Source organism: Prionailurus bengalensis, chromosome C1, assembly GCF_016509475.1.
Source record: "Prionailurus bengalensis isolate Pbe53 chromosome C1, Fcat_Pben_1.1_paternal_pri, whole genome shotgun sequence".
In the NCBI taxonomy this organism is placed as follows: Eukaryota; Metazoa; Chordata; class Mammalia; order Carnivora; family Felidae; genus Prionailurus; species Prionailurus bengalensis.
This window is the reverse complement of record NC_057345.1, coordinates 208,917,689-208,944,723: the sequence shown is the minus strand read 5'-3', so window position 1 is coordinate 208,944,723 and position 27,035 is coordinate 208,917,689. Positions and strand designations below refer to the sequence as shown.

At 39.3% G+C, this 27,035-nt stretch overlaps 1 protein-coding gene across 3 annotated transcripts in view; it reads left to right on the top strand.

The window, feature by feature from the left end:
• The window catches only part of CUL3 (cullin 3), a 96,741-nt gene that overhangs the window by 31,386 nt on the left and 38,320 nt on the right, over positions 1-27,035 (top strand). For all 3 annotated transcript variants that reach the window (XM_043577988.1, XM_043577987.1, XM_043577989.1), the window contains one exon: positions 10,656-10,769. In XM_043577988.1, the coding sequence (XP_043433923.1) occupies positions 10,656-10,769 (114 nt within the window). The remainder of the gene's footprint in view (positions 1-10,655; positions 10,770-27,035) is intronic.

The window sequence follows — 27,035 nt, the reverse complement described above, 5'->3', positions numbered from 1 at the left end:
GGAATAGGAACTTGAGTAGCTACTACTTTGAAAGGACTGGCAGAGAAATGATGTTGGGGGAGCACCAGGCTTAAAGCTTGGCCTAGGTTATTTGGTAAATTCACCCATGTGTTACATATCAGCTATTCCCGCTTAAATTGTTAAGTAGCCTGTAAGCACTGTGAGGGCAGGTACCTACCTTTTCTGCTTTCTTGCCTTGTTGTAATGTCTAGTGATGTTTTTTTTAATTATAAAATAAGCAGATGAGCCAAGGGTAAGACCTGTTTTATTCATCTTCGTGTCTCCTTCTCCTTCATATAGTTGGCACTCAGTAATTGTCGATTGAAATGAATCCCTGGGAATACTAGCAGTCAAATGGAAACCCTGCTTTATATCCACGAACTGCCAAATCCTGTTTTGTCTTCCACATGTGCAGTGATACTTAACACCTACCCAAGTTAATTGCTGAATCCAAACCCTGTTTAAGCAGAGTGTATTTCACCATTTAAAAGCACAGTGTAATTTCTGGGTTGTATATCTCTCATTTTTTGAGATGATTCTGCTGGCAGCCAGATCGTGTGATCCTGTGGAACCGTGGACTTTTTTCCTCCACGTTAACTCAAGAAACGAAAAGACTGATTGCCATATTGCCATGCTTTGTATATGTCTTACAACTTATTCTGTGAGTGGCCCTGTTGTTCAAAGTTTATGATAGTGCTATAATGGTTTTTTATGCATATCTTTTGTTTTAACCATTGTGAATGGAATACTCTACAAATGTTAGATAATTCATGCCCTTCTGTGGTACACTTGGGCTCCATTAAGTAAAAAGGTACCAGTTTTCATGGTACTACTTTGTACTCAAAGAGAAATCAGGCTTTTTCTAAGGTGTATTATTTTTTTAAGTTAATAATACTGTGAATTTATTTTTTAAAAATGAAGCCAAATTTAGACAGTTTGTTACTTAAATATGTAGCAGATATTCTTCATGCATGAAATTAAAAAGTATGTTGTCGGGGCGCCTGGGTGGCGCAGTCGGTTAAGCCTCCGACTTCAGCCAGGTCACGATCTCGTGGTCCGGGAGTTCGAGCCCCGCGTCGGGCTCTGGGCTGATGGCTCAGAGCCTGGAGCCTGTTTCCGATTCTGTGTGTCCCTCTCTCTCTGCCCCTCCCCCGTTCATGCTCTGTCTCTCTCTGTCCCAAAAAATAAACAAACGTTGAAAAAAAAAATTTAAAAAAAAAAATAAATAAATAAAAAGTATGTTGTCCTAATTCCCACTCTGTGCCCCTACTTTGAGCCTCTCGTGATTCTCTAGTGCTTCGCATCATACTGTACTTTGTATTAAGGTCATATGAATGCTAATGTTAGGCTCCTCTTTTCTCCCTTCCCCCATAGAGACTGTAAAGTGGCTGAATGCATTTTGTATCCCCCATAGTGGCTAGCACCCTGGTTTGTTTGTCGGAAGTAATCATTAAATACTTGAACTGATAGTTCGAAGAAAGATTTTTATGTTACCCTTTTGAGTTAAGAGCTTCGTTTTGACACTTAAAGAGCAAGTGAGGGAATATTGCCACTAGGAATGAGTTTTATGTTAAAATTACAAGTAATGTGCTCTTTGTAAAATGGTTAAACTTTTATTACTAACTACGTATACATTAGTAAAATTACTTATAGAAAAGTCTTCTGATAGCAGTCAAGAAACAAGTTTTCCCTGTAGTCACTATCTTACTGTTCGGTCAGTGATACTGGTATGATTCCTCTGATCAAGACGGCCACCTTTATTCTAAAAGTTAGTGGAAAAAATGAGAAACAACACCGTCTAGGAAATATTGAAAGGTCAGTGATCTTTAGATCATTCAGGAATCTCTTGTCATTAGTCAATGCTTGGAAAGTTTAAGATCTCTACAAAAGTTAAGATGAATTCTCCCAACCTTGGTAGAAGTTTGCTTTGAAATACAAAATTCTGAGGTGGTTATATGTATTATGAGAGAGAGCAACATCTGTTCACCAGCCATATATTGAATACACAAATAATAGGATATTAGCTGCGTTACAAGTTCCTCAACCTGTAAAATAAAAGGAAACCTTCCAGTTACAGGGAGAAATAACTGTTTTAGAAGAAAGGAAAGCAAGAATCAAGTGGGAATTGAGGCTTAGGAAATAATTGTATAAAGTATTTAAACATATGTATGTATGTATGTTTTATGTTCCATGCTTTCAAAATCTCAAGCACTTGAAAATGCAGATTCTGATTCAGTAGGGCTAACATAGGATCTGAGATTGTGCATTTCTCTCTCTTTTTTAATGTTTATTTATTTTGAGAGACAGAGCAGAGGAGGGGCAGAGAGAGGGGGAGAGAGAGAATCCCAGGCAGGCTCTGTGCTGTCAGTGCGGAGCCTGATGCGGGGCTTGAACTCACGAACCGTGAGATCATGACCTGAGCCGAAACCAAGAGTCGGATACTTAACCGACTGAGCCGCCCAGGCGCCCCTGAGATTGTGCATTTCTAATAAGTGCCCAGGTGATGATGATGATGAATCTTGACGATGACAGTGCTCTGTGGACATTTATAGAATAGCAAGATCAAATATCTGTGCTAATAATATGAATATGTAATACAAGTAACATTTTGATATTCGCAAATGCTTATATGGCATTTACTGTGGGCTGGGCCTTGTTATAAGCATTATTTGTATATTAACTGATTTTATCCACACAACAGCTCCTTGCAGCAGGTGCTGTTACTGTTCCTCTCTTGTAAAAACTTGATGCACAAAGAAATTAAGTTACTCACGGTCACGTATCTATTAAGTGTTGGATCTGTAATTTGCATCAGGCAGGCATGCTTTCCAGCCTCTGCACTCCGGTGTTGCCACTATTCGCTCTGTGGAACTGTTGCATAAACATAGCAAAACATAACGCTATTTTTAATCTTTTAATTCAGGAATTCTCAGGAGAAAGGGAAGAGCTGTGGAGCTTTTTTAAAACTGTCCGATTAAGAGACATGTCTTCTATACTCCATGGTTTGGCTTCTCTGGAGATCACTCTTGTAGGTAGCCACTTTTATTGCAGGTTTATATCACATCACTCTGGTGTGGTTGAAAGGTTTTTGAGATCTTCAAGAATAACTCTTTAATGACATTCCTTGGAAAAATAGGGTTTCCCTAACTGGTAAAATTTGTAAAGTGACAAGCCCTCAAATCATGTGTGCGGGACTCTGAAAAAGTTCAGATGTTGTTAAGTGGGAACTTAAACGCTATTTTGTGATCATGTAAATGTTGCACACTTATGTAAATAGTTCAGTCAGATGAGATAAGCAATATTTGTTTTAGAATTTAGAGCCAGAGAGGTACTTTTTAGCAGGTCCTGTGGCTCTCAGGGTTTTTTTTCTTTTCCAAACAGTGGGAAGCCCCACTTTTAAAATCATACAAAACCAATATAAATCATATTTGCTCAGTGAAATGGAGCCTGCCCTGCAGTGGTACTAAGACATCTTAGTGGAGCAGGATGTGAATGCCATTGTTCTTGTCAACCCCAGTGATACAACAGGTGAGAGGAGCTCTAGACCAGATAGGTTAAGTAACTTATTCAAAGTCCTAGTTACTAACTTCCCTGGAAAGTTGTTTTCAAATACTAATTTGATTGTTTTAACTCTTGGGTGACTGTTAAAATCTGACAGATTTCTAGGAGGTTACAGCTTTTAACGTTAGAGTTTCTCTGTGATATTTTTAGAATGTTCTTTGTGTAATTAGCATGTGCTCCATGACCCATTTTGTGTTTCTAATACACAATGTGTATTTCAATGCAAGATAGTGCTAAATACAATTTTCCGTACTTCAGAGATTTGTCTGTATTTGAAATTGTCCTGCATTTTGAGACTTTTAAGAAGGAAGTCATTCATTTTCAGTAGTTCATATCATCGTTAATGATATGGCTCAGTTCTAGTTTCAGCGGACTTCACAGCCAAAATCTTTATAATTAGTGTTAGCTGATGAATTTCTTTGTGTCATCTAAATATTTAATTAGGATTGGCTGGCTTGGATTTTGCCCAGACATTGAAACTTACAGAGGGCGAAAAAATCTTAATTAATGATTTAATTTGTGTGTGTGTGCGCGCGTGTGTGTGTGCCCGCCCCCCTCCCCCGCCGGGTACTAGTGCTGTTAGAGGGTGAGGGGAACTGTGAGATCATTAATGTCCTTTGACGTCCAACTAGCCAAGAGTTGCTGGCCCAGGGTTGGCCTCCTTGTCAATCCATGAAGGTATTTGGTTAAGAAAACTCAAGGCAAAGACTGGGAGTTTAGAGGTCTTGCTCATGCCTGCTGGCCTCTCCTGTCATCCTCCTTTCCATCCTTCTCTTCCTTTTTGCCAGTAATTTGATTGATTTGAGAATGTGTTTCCTGCAACTTGGGCATTAATTTATCAGTGAACAGATTTTATCACAATGTTGAAAAATAAACATTTTCTTTTGACTTAGTAATTCCACTTTAATCTTTGCTAAGGATATAATTAAAAGGACAGGAAAAGCTATGTTCACAGAAATGAAGAATGTAGTATGCCAACATGAATTATTCCAGAGTCATTCATAGGTTTACACTCTCAAAATAATAATTCTTTCATTGTTTGGCATTCAAGTTGTTTTTTTTTTTTTTTTTAAGAGATGATTTTTTTATTTTTTTTTAGAGAGAGCATGCTAGTGGGGGATAGGGGCAGAGGGAGAGAGAGAATCCTAAGCAGGCCCCATGCTCAGCACAGAGCCCAACATTGGGCTCGATACCATGACCCTGGGCTGAAATCAAGAGTCGGATACTCAACTGACTGAGCCACCCAGGCACCTCTCAAGTTAGTTTTAAAAATAAGCATTGTGGCATCATAGCTTATGTTTAGGGTATATAATAATAAAATGGTCTAACTTGAGAATCATAATTGTTGCAAGTTCTTAAAAAGCCAATATCAATAAAAGTAGCCTTTTATTTTTTATGTACAGTTTTATGAATTTTAGCCCATGTATAGATTCATGTAAATGCTGTCATGATCAGTACAGAACATTTCTTCACCCCAAACACTCCTATTCATTTATAATCACATCGTCCTCCCACCCCAGTACCTGGCAACCACTGATCTGTTTCATCACTATAGTTTTGTTTTCTCAAGAATATCACGTAAATGGAACAACAGTCTAGAACCTTTTGAGACCAATGTCTTTCATTCAACATAATTATTTTGAGATTGAACCAAGGTGTTGTATGTATCAGTAGTTTGTTCCTTTTCATTGCTGAATGGTATATCCTATTGTATGAATGTACCACAGTTTACATATCCATTTATGTGTTGTATGTAGTGTTTTATGATTATGAAGAGAACTGTTGTAAACATGCACATATAGATTTTGTGTGAAGAGAAGTTTTCATTTCTCAAGAATAAATATCTAGGAGTGGGATTGCTGAGTCATATGGCAAGTGAATATTTAACTTCATAAGATACTGCCAAACTGTTTTCCTGTCAGGCTGTACCATTTTGTATTCCCGCTAGGAATGTATATAAGAAGAGTTCTAGTTGCTTGGCATCTTTGCAAATACTTGGTATTGTTAATTGTTTTAGCCATTATCGTAATGGGTGCGTAGTGGTGTCTCATGTTTAAAAGTTTCATTTCCTTAATGGCCAGTGTTGTCGGACATCTCTTTTCACGTGCAAAATTGCTTTATATAACGTCTTTGGTGAAGTGTCTATTCAGGTCTTTTGCCCATTTCTTAATTGTTTACTTTCTTTACAGAGTTGTAAGAGTTCTTCTCTCCCTGTGTATCTCTATATAGAGAGAGATGTGAGAGATTTATTCTGGATACAAATTATTTGGTATTTTCTCTCATTCTGTAGCTTGTTTACTGTTTAAACAGTCTTCAGAACAGAAGTTTTTAATTTTGATGAAGTTCAGTTTATTATTTTTTTAAATCAGTTTTAGGTTCATAGCAGAATTAAGGAGAAGGTGCAGACATTTTGTATATTTCCCACTGTCTCCCCCACTATCAGCATCCCATACCAGAGTGGTACATTTGTTATAATGATTAACCCACAGTGACTTATCATTATCACCCAACGTCCATATTTTATATTAGAGGTCACTCGTGGTGTTGTACATTCTGTGGATTTTAGTGACTGTATAATGAAATGTATCCACTATTGTAGTGCCATACGGAATAGTTTCACTCTCCTAAAAATCCTCTGTGCTCTGCCTGTTCATCTCTTCCTCCACCCTAATGCCCACTGATCTTTCTATTGTCTCCTTAGTTTTGCCTTTTCCAGAATGTCATGTAGTTGGAGTGATATCGTTAGATAGCCTTTTCAGATTGTGTTCTTGCACTTGATAATATGCATTTAAGGTGCCTCCATCTCTTTTCATGGCTTTAATGCCTCATTTCTTTTTAGTACTGAAGAATATTCTATTGTTTGGATGCACCACAGTTTATTGTTTCACCTACTGAAGGACATTTTGATGGCTTCCAAGTTTTGGACTTTATGAATAAAGCTACTGTAAACATCTGAACGTGGGATTTTGTGTGGACATAAATTGTTAACTCCTTTGGTACTTCTACCAAGGAGCATCATGGCTGGATCGTATGGTTGGAGTACATGTAATTTTGTAAGAAATTGCCAGACTGCGTATCATTTTGCATTCCCACCAGTAATGAGTAGAAGAGCTTGTTCACTACATCCACCTCAGCATTTAGTGTAGTCAGTGTTTTGGATTTTGGCCATTCTAATAGATGCGTAAAGGATGTCCCATTGTTGTTTTAATTTGCAATTTCTTTCTTTTTTTTTTTTTAAGATTTTATTTTTAAGTAATCTCTGGGGCTTGAGCACACAACCCCAAGATCAAGAGTCTCACTCTCCACCAACTGAGCCAGCCAGATGGTCCCTCAACTTGCAATTTCTTAATCAGAGATTGAATATCTCTCAGTATGCCATCTGGTTATCTTTTTGGTGAGGTGGCCAGGTCTTTTGCCAGTATTTTAGATTGGGTTCTCTTGTTGAGTCTTATGAATTCTTTGTATGTTTTGTGTAATAGTCCTTTGCCAGATAGGCCTTTTGCAGATATTTTCTCCCAGTATGTGTCTTGTCATCTCATTCTCTTCAGCAAAATCTGTTGCTCTTCAAGTGATTCTAATCCTCTGTCAGGTTTGTGATCTGCTGCTCTTGACTGCTGTCTGTATCTTGCTTTTTGCAAGGCCAAGGGCCATGAACAGCCATCAGGTTTCAACTGCTCATTTTAGCCTTGTCAGCTGGTCCCATCCTACTCTCTGTTTTCATGACTTTGTTACTTGTTTTTCCTTGTCTCACACTTCAAATTCCAGGTCTTCATCTGGACAACCTTCATGTAGCTTTTCTTACATAACAATGTTGCACATACCTGAGCTGCAGGTCCACTTTGGACTGGACCACCTCTACGGCAGGCTTCCTTCCTGCTTGCCTTCGCTGGTGCAAAAACCAGTGCAGGGGTGTGTTAGGGAGCGAGACGAACAGTGTTAATTCACACAGAAACTGACCCCACTTTTTATTTCAAATTTTCTGTATTCTGTTAACGATTTGTAAAATAAGGGTTAAGTCTTTTTTTCCCCACTTAATGTGTTTTTTGACCTATGTACAAACATACCTTCTTTTAAGAACCCCATTTTAATCTTCATAAAGGTTGAATTTTCATCTCCTTCCTCCTTTTTATGGTATGTATTTGAACAAATACTTGCTCACTCTTCATGTCTCAGTAGAAAAACGTTTTTCTGAGGCAGCATTAGAAGAAGAATTTTTTTGCTCACAGAGTGATCTGAATAAGAGGAGAATGCAGCAAGTGTATCTAAGGCATTTATTTTATGTCTTCCAGTCACATATCTGTATTTGTGTGTGCATAGTCATTCAAAAATAAATGTAAGAGTATGTCTGAAAAACAGATCTTCTGGGACACCTCTTAGAACTCCCATGTCCTGTTATAAAAGCTAATTGTGAATGTATTTAATACCGCCGAACTTTACACTTAAAAATTAAGCTGGTAAAGTTTACATCATGTGGAAGTGATGAATCATTTCTGCTTCTGTCATTGGCCAAAGCAGATCCATGGCCACATCTCACTTCAGTAGTAGACAGACAAATGAAATACAACAAAATTAACTTAATAGCAGATATTTTCTGCTAAGTAAAATTCATTGTTACTGATATGTCAGGATAAGTTTTTGAAGTATGCAAATAAAGCAGTTTTATAATTTATGACACATTGTGCTCATTGATCACATTTTTCATTTTGTTGAAAGGCAGCAAGAAATACGAATATTACTTAAGTACTTGGTATGTTTTATTTTAAAGTGTATATAAGTTAGTGATTTTAGGAAACATCTTTTTTTAAATAACCTTAAAATTTTTAATTGGCAAGTTTTTCATTCATCTAACAGATATACCAAGCACATTTTTGCATTCCAAAATTAGGGTGACGTTAATACAGTTTAAGTGTAACTTGATTTTATAACAAAGGGTCATACCAAAGTTCATTTAAGTCCTTAAGAATAATTAATTGCTAGATATGCTGATGTTTGGAATACAGACATTTTATTTTTGTCATATAGTACGATTTCTCTGGCATTGTCATGATTTTAATTTAATTGCTACTCAAAATTTAGTGTTTCAGTGAACGAATATGAAGCTTGGTGAAAAATTTTATAAATAGGTGTATTTTCATTTTGTAGTTTTTCTACCGTTAGCTACCTTGGGAATTTGCATCTGACAAGTGGTAGACTTAATGAGTTGAAATAAATGATACGTTACCCACTTTACAAAAATGTATTTATTTAACACAGTACTGTCTACGAACCTACATGAGTGTTTTATCACTTTTGATATAGTCCAAATATTGATGGGTGATATGTGTTGAAGTCAAGGAACTTAGTCTTATGAAGAAAAGATTATATATAAAATAAAATTCTAAATTAACGTTGTATAGGCTAGTGGTTTTCATAAGACACGTAGAGTAGAACAGACATACTGTCTCCTCACTAAAACCTCTTAATGACCATTTTTCCTCTAACGTAGAAGAAAAGATAGATGCATTTTTCTCAGTTTGAACTTATTTTCTCGTCTGTTGGGAATAGTGTGTTTCATGTATTTTTTTTTCAGTCTTTGGTACTTCCAACCACTTGCTTATACTTGTTTATACTAGTGCTAACACACGATGGCATTTTATTTACTGTTTATAGTTCAAGTTGATAGGTCTCTGTATATGTCAACACACATATGAAATCATTTCTCACAGACCACCATGACTTCAGATTCTCCCCAACCTAAAAATGTTTAACCACTACTGCAGATGTTTGGGGATAGAACATGTCTGCTGACACTGGAGTTGGGAGTTGAGCTAGACCACAGAGGACTGGTTGGGTGTGAATGATTGAGAGGTTGGCAGTGTGGTCCCAAAGTGTTGTAGGAACTTAGAGAACAGGCACACTGGTTCTTCATGATAAAGCTAGAACCAGAGTCCGCATTCCGTTTTCTAGTCCGCAGTCTTCCCCTTGGACTGATCACACGGCAGGAAATAGTGGTCCGGAACCTCTTACTAGAGAAGGTGGCAGTATGCTTGTAGACGGTGGGAAGGAATTCTTGACGGCTGAGTTGTCTTAGCAGGATTGCATTAGGACGGCATTTCAGACTCCGGGCAACTTGATGTGCAAAGGCTGATATCCTGAAAAAGCTTACGGTGTTGGAGGTGGATCATGGTGTTCAAGGGCAGGGTGAATGAAGTAAAGGGTCTTACAGGTGCCAGGCACTGTGAGGTGTGGGAGGCACACAGAGAAGTCAGAATCCGTGCTGCCGTCGTTCTTACGTTTTAGTGAGCGCGACATTAAACGGATAAATATGTGACAGAGTAGGTAGTGACAAGTACTGTTAGGAAAAATTTAGGGTTAAGAGTGGAGATAGAGGCTGTTGTTTGAAATAGGGCGGTCGGGGAAGACCTCTGTGTGGAGGTTAAACTTGAGCAGAAAGAAGTGAGGGCGTGAGCTCTGTGAAGCTGCAGAAGAAAGGGCAGAGCACGGTTGCTGTGTGCGGCTCCGTTGTAGCTGGAGCACACTGCGTTAATAGTTGATGCTCATTCAGTGTTCAGAGTGCCAAGCACTGTTCTAAGTGTGTTGCTACTATTTCACATATAAGGAAACTGAAGCACAGAGTTGAAATAACTTAACACAAGGTGACACAGCTAGTCAGGGAGCTGGGATTTGAGCCCGGGTAGTTTGACTCCAAAGTCAGCATTCTCAACCATTCTATAAAGATGGGGAAAGGGAGGCATCGTAGGAAATTTAGTTGGAGCAGTAGCCTGGGGCCAGTTATGTGGGGCCCTGTAGTTCCTTACCAGTATTTAGCATTTTATTCTTACTGTGATGTTAAGTTGTTGGAGGGTTGAGAAATGCCCAGGAGGTGGCTTTCTGATTCTGGAGGTCAGGAGATGGGTCTGGACTACACGACACATTTGTTAATTGTCTGTATAGAGGTAATATTAGAGCTTAAAATAATTCCACTGGTGTAATATGTGTTTCTTTGATTGAAAATGGGAGATTTCCACTTTGTTTTATTGAACAGATATGTACATGTATACGTACAAGAGCGTGTAGGCGTGTCAACAAACTGTAATGAACTCTTCTGTCAATAGGTGCGAGAAGATGTACTAAATTCATTGAATAACAACTTTCTTCAAACGCTAAATCAAGCTTGGAATGATCATCAAACAGCTATGGTGATGATTAGAGACATACTAATGTATATGGTAAGTAGAGCTTTTTTGTTTTTCCTTTAGAAGTTAGCCATTTCAAAACACGGTGTCTTTCTGTCACATTTAGTTGGATGCTACAGGTCAGTGTGGAATGTGTTGTTGTTTTAAATAAAACATATTTCCTTTGCAAGGACCTACCTTAGCTTGTGTGAACTAAAATCTTACTTGTTTATATTTAATGATTAGAATGGAAAACTGAAAGAGAAAGATTTAATTTTGTTTTCTCAGTATCTAGCACTTTGTGTTTCAAAATGGAAAATACTGAAAACCTTACTGACATCTCTTTTTGAGTAACTGGTTGAATGCGAGCAGACAGATGAAAGCTGAGTATTCTCTTACAAGTTTTTAAAACTTAATAATGTCCTTACATCTTCAGTGATGAGGATGTCGTTTTATACAAATATTTTTGTAATAAGTGCACTCTAATAGCTGCTGACTTCATAGTAAATCTTTGCTGTATATATGTTATTCAGATACATATTCCATTTTTTATCTGTTGCGACTGTTTTATGTTTTTATGAGTCAAGAAAAATATCTTGTTCAGCAAGACAATTTGGAAAACATCGACTTGAGCTGTTTAATAACTTTCAAAGAGATTAAACAACCAAGTTTTTTCTTACCTTGGTGTGTTCATGGTAGGGAGCTGCATTCATCAAGCTTAATTATTGTGTCACTGCAGAATGATCAAGTCTGATGGCTTTTCTTGTTGCTTTAGTGTTTATATTTGGGAATTGGACATAAGATTTTCTTCTCAGGTTTTACTCTGCTTTTCAAATTTTTATTTTCAGCTTCTTTAGTTTGATTTTAGCTATAGTGGTGAGAGCGTGGCCTAGTTTCTTTCACTTGATAGAGTAAAGCGATGGTTGGAAAGAAGTTCCCACGAGAGCAAACAGCCGTGAAGTGTTTCGTTCTGCGCAGAGTCCAGTCAGGCCTGTGAGCCCTGGTTTCCTGGGGCTCAGTGGCAAGACGGGCAGGGAAAGGCCACTTCACTTTTCAGGGCTTTGCTAAAAGGTATAACGTATCGTTTAGCCTTTCTGAGCCTCATTTTCCTCTTCAGGATATAGATTCATCTTGTGCTGACAGTTTGAGGTAAATGACATCACCTGTGAAAACATCCATCCTACTGCCTGGGATGTAAATGTGAAACAAGTTAGCTTGTACTGCACAGTCTCATTAAGTTCTGGATTTGAGGAGTCTTTAAATTTTAACACAAACACTAAGCTAGAAAACCACTTGTAATTTCATGGTCCATTACTCTATTGATAAAAGAAGATTTTAATAGTATACACACCCTCCACTCTGACATAATATTATTTTAAAAACTTCTGTTTTCTTTCAGTTCCCTTTTGGGGTAGGGGGGGCGCGGGGAGAGGGCTCCCAAGTGAAATCTCAAGCCTGAATCCTGTTATGTGACCATAACATCAGTCCAGAAACTAATTAGTTTATTCCTCAGCTTCCTCATTTATGAAACGAGTATACTGTTGTACTCACCGGGTAGGGTAGCCACGAGGCTAGAAGGTGCCATTCATGCATATAGCACTTACAGCACCTGGACCGCAGTGTCATGTGCTCCGTCACAACTTACTAGGATTAGTATTTCTTGTCCCTTCTTTCATCAGACCCGTCTGATAGTGCCTCAACCCTGGTTAAACCCAGCAAGCTCCCTTTCCTGGGCCTCTGCTGGAGGAAACCCCACACGGGGTGGATCAGTGCCACTGTCTGTCCTTTGTCACGGACCTCCAGTTGACCCTTCACACTGTCCAGCGGTCGTCTTTTCCCTCCACTTCTCCTCAGGCGTTCAGCTCTCCTGCTGGCCTCCTCGCTCTTGATAAATAAATGATCTTGCCTTCCACTTCCCAGGGGAAAGAGCAAGAAGCATCGGGTAGAACCCGTGTTCGGTTCTTACCGTTCTACCTACAATTTTGTCTGTATTTTCTCCCCTTTTGTGTTTTTTTCTTTCCCTCCCGTTTTAACGGAGGGCAGTGTCTCCTCTCCTGTTAAAGGCCAGTGTTCCTCCTGTGCTAAGGATCACATTCCTTTCTACCTTGTCAAAAACCTAAAGTATTTTCAGGGCTCTGCCTTTTTACTGAGTCTTACTCATCAGCATGAGACATGTTCAGGCCACTCACATCCTCAAAATAAAATTCTACTAAATTTTCTGTTGGACTCCTGCACTGCCTCTCAGGGTCGCCACTTGCCGTCTCCCTTCTCTCATCTTTCATCACTTTGGGTACGTTCCAGTTCCACCTGCTTCCTCAACTGTGCTGTTCCGCCTTGCTCTGACTAGAATCACCAGGTCTGCACATCTCTGAAGGCAGAGATCACTGTGAATACTGCTCTTGCTCTTTGACTGTTTGCAGCGGCCTTTGGCACAGATGGCTGCTCGCTCTTCCTCTCGTGTGCTGGGTCCTTAATTCCGGTGACCTGGCACTCCTTTGGTGTGCCTCCTACCTTTCTGTTTCTTTTCAAGTACTTACTCTTCTTTCTCCTCAGCCCTTTAAATGGAGGCCTTCTTGGGGTGTAGTAACCCAGACTTTTCCTCCTCCTGGCATACCTCGTTTGCTACCATAGCTCCAGTTAGTGCCTCTGTGCACATGATTCCCACATTTCATCTCTAGCCTCGTTCTGTGAGATTGAGATTTGGTACATTCGTTTGTCAAGTTGATGGCTACCTTTGTATTTGTTGTCTGAGAGCTACTTCAAAATAGGCGTTTTCAAATGAACCTGTTGATCATTCCATTTTCTATGCCAGAAACCTGGGAATTATTCTTGTCAGTATCTTCCCCGTTCTCTCTACTTCACGGATTTCTGCAATCTGCAGTTTTTCCACTTTCCTCACTACCCAGGATGAAAGCACCTTCGTTTCTCTCTCGGAGTATTCAGTAACTAGTCTTAGAACATTCACTGTGTCCTTTGCTATTTTCTTTTCCGTGTTGCTCTTGGAGTTATTATCTGAAAGCCACATGATCAAGTTACTGCCCTGCTGAAATTTGTGTGGCTCATCTTGAAATTTTCACATATGTCTTCTGTCTGGAAATGTTTCCAGAATGTTTCCTCTCTTTACGTGATTTGCTCCTACTTATCCTTTTAAGTCTCAGCTTCAGCTTCTGGGCAGCTTTCCCTGAGCTGTGCTGTGTGCTGCCCACCGACTGCAGTCGTCTCACCGTACCCGGTGCTGTTCCTTTGCGGCATTCGCCATAATCATCACTAACTGTTTAGGGCCTCATTTCTCTGCCAGACCAAACTTTTTTTTTTTTTAATGTTTATTTACTTTTGAGAGAGAGAGCGCGGGCAAGCAGGGGGAGGGGCAGAACATAGTGGGGAGAGAGAATCCCATGCTGTCAGCTCGGAGCCCGACTTGGGGCTTGATCCAATGAACCGTGAGATCATAACCTGAGCCCAAATGAAGAGTCGGATGCTCAGCTGACTGAGCCATCCAGCTGCCCGTGCCAGACTGAATTGTAGGAGGAGGGGCCAGTGTCCCCGACACGCAGCACATCTCTTGGAACAAACCAGGCATTCACATGTAGTTTAAATAAATTCACACAGATTGGTTTTTAACAGATTATAGATACACTTTTGCAAAATGCTTTTTAAAAATATGCTGCTGTCGATTTGGAAAGAAATTAAAGTATTGATAAGATATCTTCACATCCTGCAAAATAGAATTCTTTCATTTTCATAGACTTCATTTTCTTTGTTTTGTCTTTTTATGTTTAGTGTCTGAGCTTATTAAATAAGTGATTTTTAAGATTAAGGTAATGTTTATGCATTGAAATGTGCAGAACTGGCGTGTATAAATTATTTTTGACAAACGTGCATTTATGTAACCCAGTACTTTGGTTAAGAAGTAGAAATGCTTTTAATTTTCCAAAAATACAAAGATTTTTTTTTTTTCTGTTGATGTTTACATTATTTTCCTTGAAGATTTTTACCCTCATTCCAGACTTCTCAGGTGACTACCTGCTAGATAGTGCATATACCTGAAGTATACTGACTGTACCGTCATGGATCTTAGACACATATTTTCTTCCTATGAATACTGGCTCTAACTGGTGGAATTTGAGATCTCAGGCTCAGAGAGGGAGGAGAGAAGATGCTTCACTGTCTACCCACCCTACCACCTACTTACAGCTGGCTGACTTTTACTCTTAACAAGGAGGTGTCTGGATATAAAATGTCATGCTGCAGACTGGATGCGTAGATACTATGGGACACACTGACTCTGGAAAGTGGAATCACTGGTTACATGGAGGCAGCCACTGGTCACAGTTTGTTTCATGTAACTTTGTTGTTTGGCAGGTGCAGTGTTTCAAAAAGAAAAATGTACATGTCTCTAAATGTACATGACTTCTGGTTTCTGCCACTCCACCCCTTCCTAGTGTCTGAAACTTGCCATGTTGAACTTGTAAGATTGGTTTGAGGCTGCTTAGTAAAAGTTTCATTGTCAGTTTTCATTGTTTAAAAGATTAGTGATTGGGGAAAGAGTTGAGCATGTTATGGAGAAAATCTGTCCTAGTTCTGTAATCACTTTGTGAATATAAACCATAAGTATATATTACTACTCAGTTGATTTTTCTTTTTAAACTATAAAAATGAATGTCATAAGAAGGGAAAGTCAATACACGGATGGTATTCTGTAGGCTACTTTTGAGCAGTTAGAGTTAATGCCAAAGGAAATAGAAAAGCATTTCCTATTGTGATATATAGGGTTACTGGAAGGTTAATAGAGAAATTTTCTGCATAAAACTCTATGGTGAAATTATTTGCATATTTTTACTTGAATTTGTCCATATTTCCAGTCATTTTCACAAATAGAGCTATGGTAGTAGTGCAGGTTTTCCTGAAAGGTTAGATCGAGGCTGTAAATTCATAGGCATAGGGAGAGAGTTCACCCTGGAAAGGAGGGTCTCACTGCTTCTTTAAGCTGTTTATTTGGAAAGTCGCTAAGAATGAGTAAAGAGATCAAGCAAAATGTAGCCGCAACTTTGTGAAGAGAGAAGCTGAGGAACTTCTGATGCTCTTAGTCTCCTTAGTAAAGTAGAAGGTGGGACCATTGGCTTAGGGTAACTGAAGTATGTGAGGTGTTAAAGGTCAAGTGGTAGGCCGAGTAACCTGCCCTCCCCCCCCCCCCCGCCCCCCGCCCCGATATGCCCATGACTGGTATCTGGAACTTAGGGATTGTTACGTTATAGGGCAGAAGGAACTTTGTAAATGTGACTAGATTAAGGATCTTGAGGTGAGGAGATTGTCCTAAGTTACCCCAGTGGGCCCAGTGGAATCACAGGTCATTACAAAAGCAGGGTCAGTAGGTGACAGAGGTGATGTGATGACAGAGGCAGGGATTAGAGCGATGTGCTCTGAAGATGGAGGAGGGGCTACAGCTAAGGAATACAGGTAACCACTAGAAGCTGAAAAAGGCAAGGAACTGGGCTCCTCCTCAGATCCTCTCAAAGGAACCAGCCCTGCTGACATCTTGACTTTAGTCCAGGGAAACTAATTTTAGTCTTCTGAACTCTGGAACCATGAGAAAGTAAGCAAGCTACTAAATTTATGGTCATTTATTCAGCAGTAATAGGAATCTCACACAAGGACAAAGTTTGAAATATCCCCTGTGCTGGGGTCTGCCATCTGTAAATAAATGGGTCATCCAGGGGCGCCTGGGTGGCGCAGTCGGTTAAGCGTCCGACTTCAGCCAGGTCACGATCTCGCGGTCCGTGAGTTCGAGCCCTGCGTCGGGCTCTGGGCTGATGGCTCGGAGCCTGGAGCCTGTTTCGGATTCTGTGTCTCCCTCTCTCTCTGCCCCTCCCCCGTTCATGCTCTGTCTCTCTCTGTCCCAAAAATAAATAAACATTGAAAAAAAAATTAAAAAAAAATAATAAATGGGTCATCTGTAGTTGTGAGGGGATAATTTAGTTGAGTTGGCACAACGTTTGCATAGTGGAGGCGGTCAGCAGAGTTTGTACTTTTTCCAGGTATACTTGGCAGTTTCAGACAAGAATGTTCAAAATCAGGAATACCTACCGATGGAATTAGCCTTATTGGGTATGGGGGAGAATTCTAAGGGTAGTAGCATTATTGAAATGGTTGATTGTGGGTCTGTGGTGTTTAATAAGTAGGCAACTGAATCATAAGATCCTAGAAAATAGAAGTATTAGCTATTAGGGATCAGTAAACCTGGAGACCTGGTGAGAGTGAGGAGCAGGTTCCTTTCAGTGTAACAGAGTAGGAAAGGTAGGAGGAAAGAGAAGATATTTTAGCACCAGAGATATTTGGTGTCTTGTTAATGATGAGGCTCAGGGTTTACCCATATCAACATATGGGTGAAGGGAATAAAATAAGGTGGGGGGTGAAAATTTAGGCACCCGTAGAGTGTGTCAGATTGGTCATTATTGTCAGTGTTGGAGTTACCAATGACAATAGGTGGCAGGGAACCGACTTGAGAGAAATAAGTAAGCTGTTTGCTGAAGCTACCAAGGATTTATGTGTTTTGGGAGGTCAGATGATAGAATGAGAATATGGAGATGATGGAATTTGTGTTCATGTATTTTCTGCTAGGTTCTAATGCTTTAGGTCCAAAAAACATTTCTTCTTTACGATATTCTAGATTGCACATTTAGAGAAGTTTGAAAGTAGCAATATTCTGGAAGAGCGCAGGTTGCTTAGGAGTCTTTTGGCACCTTCTCTGCCTTGAAAATGACCTCTTAAGTTCAAAATAATAGAAAATAGGATCCAGTGGCTTTGAGATTATTGAGCTTCACACCTGTTCAGTATTTTTTCTGACCCGGGAAAGACACATTTTACCCATATGTACTGTAGTTTTCACATTTGCGACTGACAATATAAATACTGAGGCATCCTTTTCTGGTTAGATTACAATCCAAGTACCAGGCCTTTGTGTTATAAAAAAACAAAACAAAACAGGGCATCATCATAAATACTGTAAAGGTCAAGAGTGTTGTGCTTGGTAATTAGCATTTCTTCCTTGCCTTCCATCTCAGTTCCTGTTTCTAACAAATTAATAGACTCATAAACGCCTTGATTACCATGCCCTGTGAACTGTTTTCTGTGTTTATGCAGTGGTGATGTAGCAGTGCATGACGTTGACTTTAGGGAGGCGAGTATTTATTCAGCATAAAGTGGTGCAGTCAGAAATACAGCACATATTTCTTGAGGTAGTAAAGGAAATTAAACTTTTTTTTTTTTTTTAAGAGAGAGGGAGAGCGCGAGCCGGAAGAGGGCTAGGCGTGGGAAGAGAGACTGAGACTGAGGGAGAATCCTAAGTAGGCTCCATGCTCAGCATGAGCCCAACGCAGGGCTTGATCACACCACACGACCACGCAGTCATGACCTGAGCTGATATCAAGAGTTGGATGCTTAACTGAGCCACCGAGGCTCCCTGGAAATGAAACTTTTTTTCATAAAGGGGACTGCTTCCATATTTTGTGTGTGTGGGTCCAGGAAATTTGGAGAACTGGAGAAAAAATATTTAATGATGAATTAAGAGGTCCTCCACTTCCTATGTTGTTCCTATGTTGTCAGTTCCTGTGTTGTCATTGTTTGCCTAAGTTATTTAGCTTCTCTGGGTAAAACTCTTGTTTCCTTATTTGTAAGTAAAAAAGATATGTTGCGTAAGAACTCTGGTTTTTATCTTTTTGGGATTTTAGACCCCTTGGAAGAATGGTCAAGAGTCATGGACCGTCTACTAAAAGTAGACATCTGTGCATCTGCACACCACGCAACATACACTTTTATATACAGTTTCAAGTGGTTTATGGGTTCCTTGTGGCCTGTCTGTCTATGGGCCTGTCTATGGGTGGAGGATGTGTTGGTTAGATCATTTTTAAGTTTTCAAGTTCTTTGGACTCTGAAGGTGTTTTTAATACCATTAAAATTTTTACTAATGTTTATTCACTTTCTGAGAGAGAGAGAGAGAAAGAGAGCATGTAAGTAGGGGAGGGACATGGAGAGGGAGGGAGACATAATCTGAAGCAGGCTCCAGGCTCTGAGCTGTCAGCACAGAGTCCATTGCGGGGCTCAAACCCACAAACTGTGAGATCATGACCGGAGCCACAATCAGACGCTGAACCAACAGAGCCACCCTGGTGCCCCTATACTATTTTAAAACCGAAAGTGAACATCTACCTGTGTTGTCTGTAATGAAGGAAAAAACAGGAGGTGTGAGTAGAGAAGTATTAAGTTGATGACAGTTTCTTTAGGAACTCTTAAAGTGGGTTCATGAAGCCTTGGTTGTCTAGGAGTCTCCCCAGTACTATTCCTTATACTAGCACATAACACTTTCAAAGCCCTTAGCGTGTGCCAGGCACTGTTTTAAGCATATTTAAATATATTTCATTTAATCCTTAAAATACCTTTTGATTGTTGTTTTTAAGCAGTAGTTTGGGAAAGCAATAAAATTTTTATTTTTTTATTAAGAAAATTTGCATTTTTAATTTCTTTTAAAAAGTAAAAATATTTTGGGGCACCTGGCTGGCTCAGTTGGTTAAGCGTCCAACTTCAGCTCAGGTTATGATCTCACAGTTCATGAGTGCCAGCCCCGCATCGGGCTCTGTGCTGACAGCTCGGAGCCTGGATCCTGCTTCAGATTCTGTGTCTCCCTGTCTCTCTGCCCCTCCCCACTCGCACTCTGTTTCTCTCTCTCTCTCCCAAAAATAAATAAAGATTTTTAAAAATTATAAAAAAGTAAAAATATTTTTCTGAATATGTAACACATACTATTTACTACATGGCTGCCTCCCTGTGCTAAATGTTTTAAATACCTGACCTTCCAGGTGTTATTATACTGTCCAATTCACGAATGAAGAAACCGAAGTTAGAGAGATTAACTAACCTGCCAAGATCACACAGTTAACTATGTTACTGGAATTGTGAATCCAGGTCTTTTTTGAGTCAAAAGCCCATGGTCTTTACCACTTGTGTGTACTACCTCAGTGTAAAATTATGTATGTTAACTCTGCTTAACAGAATTTATGATTATTTACCCAGGGTTGAGCTAACATTCATTCACCTTTGTGCTTATGAGGATAAATTCATTCATTCACCAAGTATGCAGCAAGTGTGTATTATGTATTAAGCATTGCTCTAAACAATTGTGGTTCCTTTTTCCAAGTTCTGTCATTGGGCAGTTGTATGCTGTGGACCTCCATTTGGGCAGATAATCCTGGTTCCCTAAACCTAATCAAAGAATAGTGACTTTTTCCATGATCTAAGCGTAAGCTTTTTTTTTTTTAATTTTTTGTCTTAAAGTTTGTTTATTTTGGGGAGAGAGAGAGAGAAAGAATGTGAGCGGGAGAGGGGCAGAGAGAGAGGGAGACACAGAATCTGAAGCAGGCTCCATTTTGAGCTGTCAGCACAGAGCCTGACAGGGGGCTCAAACTCGGGAACCCTGAGATCATGACCTGAGCTGAAGTCGGATGCTTAACTGACTGAGCCACCCAGGCGCCCCCAGTGTAAGCTGTTGAAGCATAGTAGAATAGTATTCTGTGTTTCTTTTCTCATTTTTTTGTTTGCACCTGATACTAAAATTCTCCTTGAAGAAGTAACTTGGTGTATGATCTTAAGATTCCTAATTGTCATCAGAAGTTACTTAAAACCAGAAATACTGGAATACTTAGAAACTCACCCAAAATATTAGATACCCTAGTGGTTATTTCATCCACTTGGTAGTACACTAGCCCTACAGTGTACTATCTGATTTTTCTCTTCTAATTTTTTTGACATTTTTGTTGATATATAATGTAAATAAAAGTGCACAAGCCTTTTTTTATCCATTTTTCTTTAATGTGAGTTTTCTAGGATTTTTGTTTGCTTTTTAGTCACTTGTAGGAGCCTTTTATGGATCCTGGATAAAAGTTCTTTGTAGATATATGTTTTATAAGATATTGTCTTCCACTCTGGGCTTGCCTTTTCTCTCTTTATGATGTCTTTGAAGAGAAGTTTTTAAAGTTTTGTTTTTTAATGTTTATTTTTGAGAGAGAGAGAGAGTGTGTGAGTGGAAGAGGGACAGAGAGAGAGAGGGAGACACAGAATCCAAAGCAGGTTCCAGGCTCTGAGCTGTCAGCACAGAGCCCGACGCGGGGCTTGAACCCACAAACTGTGAGATCATGACCTGAGCGGAATTCAGATGTTCAACCAACTCAGCCACCCAGGCACCCTGAAGAGAAGTTTTAAAATGTGTGTGGTTTTTTGTTTAATTATTATTATTATTTTTTTATTTTGGAGAGGGGCAGAGAGAAAGAGGGAGACACAGAATCTAAAGCAGGCTCCAGGCTCTGAGCTGTCAGCACAGAGCCCGACATCATCACCTGGGCCGAAGTCAGACGCTCCGCTGACTGAGCCACTCAGGTGCTCCCCGAAGAGAAGTTTTAAATTTACATTAATTACAGTTTTTAAACTGTAGTTGTTCAGTAAAGTGCATAAATATCTGTTTGGTCAAATTTATTAACCATGTTCAGATTTTCCACGTCTTTACTAAATATTGTTGTCTGTCCTATTAGCTACTGAGAAATGTTAAAATTTTAGATTTGATTATGGATTTGTCTTTTTCTTCTTTTAGTTTATGTATTTTGAGGTTTTGCTATAAAATAAAAATTTAGGGCTGTTTTATCTTCCTGTTGAAAAGACTCTTTTTATGAAATATCCTTCTTTATTCCCTGTAATACTTCTTGCCTTAAAGTCTACTTTGTCTAGTATTGTTCTATGAGCTTTCTTTCAGTTTATGTTTGTATGGCAGCTTTCTTTCCTTCTCACGCTTTTGTGTCCTTGTATTTAAGGTGTGTCACTTGTGAACACCATACAGTAACACGCTTTTTAACCCCATCTGATAATCTTTGTTTTTAAATGGAAGCATATGGTTTATTTATGTTTATATAATTATTAACATATTTGGGGTTAAATTTGCCATTATGTTGGTTTTTTTTTCTATTTGTCTCACCTGTTCTTTATTGATTTTCCCAGCTTGCTTGCCTTTTTTGTGTGAATCAAGTATGTTTTATTATCCATACCCCTTCCCCATTAGCTGTTATTTATGTATTCCTTTATTATTATTGTAGTGGCTACTTTAGAGATTATAACATAGATTCCCGACTTACAGTTACCTTACGTATGTGTATATTTTAAACCACTTCCTGGGTAAGAATTTCAGAATACTTTGACTTCCTGGAGTTTTTTTCCCCCTTGGCTTTTAGATATTTAATCCTGGGGTGTTTGTTTTGGTGTGTGGGACAGGCCTGGTAATTTTTCTAACATTGTATATAAAAAATTGGGGAGGCACTGGGTGGTGGTATCTTTCTTCAAAGGACATGTAGTTCTGGCAGGCAGGTACAGCATGGGCAGATTACTATGGTCTAGTTGGAGCTGACTTTAGGCTTTGTTAAGGTTCCTCTGTTTGAGTTTGTCTTTATTCCAGGGCATCTCTTTGCTCGTAGGGAATAGCTGGCTGGGGTCTAGAAGCCTGAGGTGTTTACCAGTTTGCTCTTCATGTTACTGTGCCTTCAATTCCATCTTCTGTCTCCTCACCCCTGCAGGTCTACCCGTGGTGTCTGTTGCACTCTGTAGCCTCCCAGGGCTGCTTTGTCTCTAGTGTATTGGTGTCTTGCCCGCGCTTAGGTAGGAGGTCAGGAAATGTCTTGATGAAAATTACTTGCGGAATTTCTGGTTCTTCTTTGCATTTCTTTCCTTTGCAGACTTTGGCTTCATAAGTCCTAGCTGCTTGATAGCCAGCCTACCTGTGACATTCTTCTTAGCCTCCCATTTCCAGTCCTCCAAATAAAACAAATGATTGAAGGCGAATGTCGGCCTCCTGTCAGTGTACTTGCCTTTTGTCCCGAATCTTGGCCCCACAAATCCAGGTTGCCTTTGTTGTTCTTTGATGCTTTTAAACAGTTGGTGTTTCTTTGTTTAAATTGTTATAAAATGCACATAACGTACAATTTATTATCTTCATCAACTTTTTTTTTTTTTCAACGTTTTTTATTTATTTTTGGGACAGAGAGAGACAGAGCGTGAACGGGGGAGGGGCAGAGAGAGAGGGAGACACAGAATCCGAAACAGGCTCCAGGCTCCGAGCCATCAGCCCAGAGCCTGATGCGGGGCTCGAACTCCCGGACCGCGAGATCGTGACCTGGCTGAAGTCGGACGCTTAACCGACTGTGCCACCCAGACGCCCCTGTCTTCATCAACTTTAAGTGTACAGTTGGGTGATACTAAGTATGTTCATACTGATGTGCACCCATCACCTCCATCACCTCCAGAACTTTTCATCTTGCAAAACTAAAATTCTGTACCTGTTAAACAGTAACTCCCCTTTCCACTCTCCTTTGAACCTTTGCACCGTCATTGTACTTTCTGTTTATATGAACTTGACCACTCTAGGTACCTCATATAAATGGAATCAGAGTGTCTGTCTTTTTGTGACTCAGGGTTCATCTCGGTTGTAGCGTGTCTCAGAATTCCCTTCCCTTTTTTTTTTTTTTAACTTTTTTTTGTTTACACATACTCATTTTTGAGAGACAGAGTGTGAGCGGGGGAGGGGCAAAGAGAGAGGGAGACACAGAATCCGAAGCAGGCTCCAGGCTCCGAGCTGCCAGCACAGAGCCCGATGCGGGGCTCAAACTCACGGACCACGAGATCATGACCTGAGAAGTCGGATGCCCAACCGAGTGAGCCAGCCAGGCTCCCCGCAAATTCCCTTCCTTCTTAAGGCTGAATAATATTCTGTTGCATGTGTGTACCCCATTTTGCTTATCCATTCATTTGTCAGTGAACACTTGGGTTGTTTTCATCTTTTGGCTATTTTGAATACTGCTTCTATGAACATGGGTATACAAATATTTCACTAAGACCCTATTCTCAGTTATTTTAAGAATATACCTGGATGGTGGAATTGCTAGATCATGTGGCATCCATTTTTAATTTTTGAGTAACCTCCATATTGTTTACCATAGCGATGGCACCATTTTACATTCCCACCAGCAATGCTCAAGTGTTCCGATTTCTTCACATATTTGTCAGCACTTGTTATTTTCTGTTTTTTGTTTTGTGTTCTTTTTTTTTTTTTTTTAATTTTTTTTTTCAACGTTTATTTATTTTTGGGACAGAGAGAGACAGAGCATGAACAGGGGAGGGGCAGAGAGAGAGGGAGACACAGAATCGGAAACAGGCTCCAGGCTCTGAGCCATCAGCCCAGAGCCCGACGCGGGGCTCGAACTCACGGACCGCGAGATCGTGACCTGGCTGAAGTCGGACGCTCAACCGACTGCGCCACCCAGGCGCCCCTGTTTTGTGTTCTAATAGTAGCTGTTTTGATGGGTGTGAGGGGGTGTAGCTTTTTATTTTCATACAGTTTTTATAGTTGTTCTTGCCAGAGGAATTGGTTTTGTAAAAGCCTTTCTTTCAATATTAGAAGTGGAAGTGAAATAGCATTTTAAGGTAGATGTTACTACGAAGATGTTAAAGTCACACCTAGTAAATAGCTGTGATAGGAATGAAATAACCCATCTGGTTCTTAAATCTGAGCTCTTTTTTTCTTTTTAAGTTTATTTGTTTATCTTTAGAGAAAGGGAGAGAGAGAACGTGTTGAGAGAGGGGCAGAGAGAGAGAGAGAGAGAGGGAGAGCACGAATCCCAAGCAGGCTTTTTGCTGACAGCCCATTGCAGGGCTTGGTCCCACGAACCGCAAGATCCCGACCTGAGCTGAAATCAAGAGTCGGCCACTTAACTGACTGAGCCCCAGGCACCCCTTAAATCTGAGTTCTTAACCACTGAATTATGTTGCTACTCTGATACAGGTCTTCTTTCCTAAAGTCTTATAATCTCATTGTTCCAAGACCTTGAGGGTGATTACTCGTATGGTTCTAATAGGGACTGTTTTCTAGTGTTGATGCTTTTTTCTCCCACACTGTTAAGATTGTCAAAATTTAGAATCGGGAACATTGTGTTTATTTATGATTTGGTACAATTAACACAGCTTTAGAGAAACTTGACTAGGGTTTTGATTTGTTGGATTGACTAGGATACAATTCTTAAAATAAATGGAAGTTATATATATAATACATATATATCATATGTATTATTTTTTTGAGAGAGAGAGAGCAAGTGTGTACACAAGTGGAGGAGGGGCAGAGAGAGAGAGAGAGAGAGAGAGAGAGAGAGATTGAGAGATTGAGAATCTCAGGCAGGCTTCATGCCCAGCACAGAGCCTGATGTGGGGCTTGATCCCATGAACTGCAAGATCATGGTCTGAGTCGAAGTCAAGACTCAGGACACTTAACTGAGCCCCAAATGTTATTTTTAAATAAAATTCCTTAAAACTATATATATATTTTTTAAAACTGTGACAGCCATGAGAGATTTTGAACTAATTTTACAGTGGTGGAAACTATGACTTTGATTTAGTCATGGAGCTAAATTTTCAAGCCAACCGTATTCTGTGCTTTTTTCCATGTACTTTACGCAGTAACATTGTTAAGTCCAGAAATGTTAATTTGTCTGCAATTTACTATATCATCTCTTACTAGTGCCCTTTCATGCGGAAAATATTGGGACAGTTCTGTAAAATTTGCTGTAATTAGACTTTTTTTTTTTTTTTTTTTTTTACTATAACTCTGCACTAGAAACTTTTTGTTATTTTTCTGGGTTTTGTTTTGCTTTTTAATTTTCTGTTTCTGTTTTCATAGTGTTAAGTCTTGTATTTATTTCATGGCTTGAAAGTGAACCCTATTTGAAAACACTTATATTTATTGCTTGTTGATAGAAGATTGCCTAGTGATTAAGCTTGGGAAAGCAGGTTCAAGCATGTTCTAACAGACAATAGCTACTTGTTACAGAGTCATTTACTTTTTTTTTTTTTTTTTTAATAAGTTAAACTTTTTAGGGTTTATCTCTAGTTTATGAGCAGGACAAATATTTACTATTTGTAAAGATTTTTAAACCTGTTTATATTCCTCATCCTCCTGTTTTTAAAAAATAAACAAAAAAATGTTCAGCTGGTTAAAGATACTTGAACTACTTCTTGCAAGTAAATTAACTAGTAAGAGTTAATGTTATTTTTTGAACTTCATTATCAGTTGTTTGTTTTTTTAAGTTTATTTATTTTGAGAGAGCACGTGCGAGTGGGGGAGGGGCAGAGAGCCTCGCAAGCAGGCTCTGCACTGTCAGTGAAGAGCCCCACATGGGGCTCGATCTCACAGACCACGAAATCATGACCTGAGCTGAATTCAAGAGTCCGATGCTTAACCGACAGAGCCACCCGGGTGCCCCAGTACTTTTTAATTTCTGATCTAGGTTTTATAGTTGTTCTTGGCAGGGAACTTGGCCTTCCAAAAGCTATTCTTTCAAGACTAGACATGGAAACAAGTGCGATAGCATTGTGAGGTAGGTGTTGTGTTGCAGTTGAAGTCAGATGGAAAAGCAGTCTGGCTTTTTCCCAGGTCTATAAAACGAAAGACAAAGAGATGGTCCCATCATTATTTCCTCCTCCTCACCCTTGGGTTCATCTAGCTTGTGAAGAGTCTTGCTGGTTGTAGATTTGCTTGGCCAAAAATAGCAACCTCTGAGACAGAACCATAAATAAAGATTTAAAATGTAATTTATCTCTGTGGTGTTGAAGCTCATATCCCTTTAGTAAATGTAATGTTTGACTCAGACATTAAGCTTTCAAACATGTTTTTTAGAACATTTTATATTTAAAACACTGTTTTGGCTTAAAAAGGCAAATGGAAGCAGCCACCAACTTTCTATCTCTACTTAGCTTTCCTCAATAGATCAATGCCTAATTGTGAACTCATACAAACTATATTTTGGTCAAAAAGCCTGAGATTATGAAAATAATAGTTTTAGGTTTTTTTAAACATTTTTTTTTCTTCATTTTTGGTATGAGTTTATATCTGTCCTTACTTTGAGGTTGTATTCTCTTAGTTAGAGGTTAACTAGGGGTGGGATTTTTAAATAGATCTTTTAAATTAAATATTCACATAGAAACATATACAAAATGAAAGTCCTACAGTGATTTAAACAATTAGAGCTGCATTAATATTATATTGCATAAATCTAGCCACTTAATTAATTAAAAAAACTGTTTGTTTTTTTTTTTAAAGTAATCTGTATACCCAATGTATACGGCCCTGAGGTCAAGAGTTGCATGTTCCATTAACTGATCCTGCCAGGGGCCCCCCAGGCACTAATTTTTTTTAACAGAGACATTCCTGTTAGAATCTGTTAGGAAAATGCTATTGTGTACCCA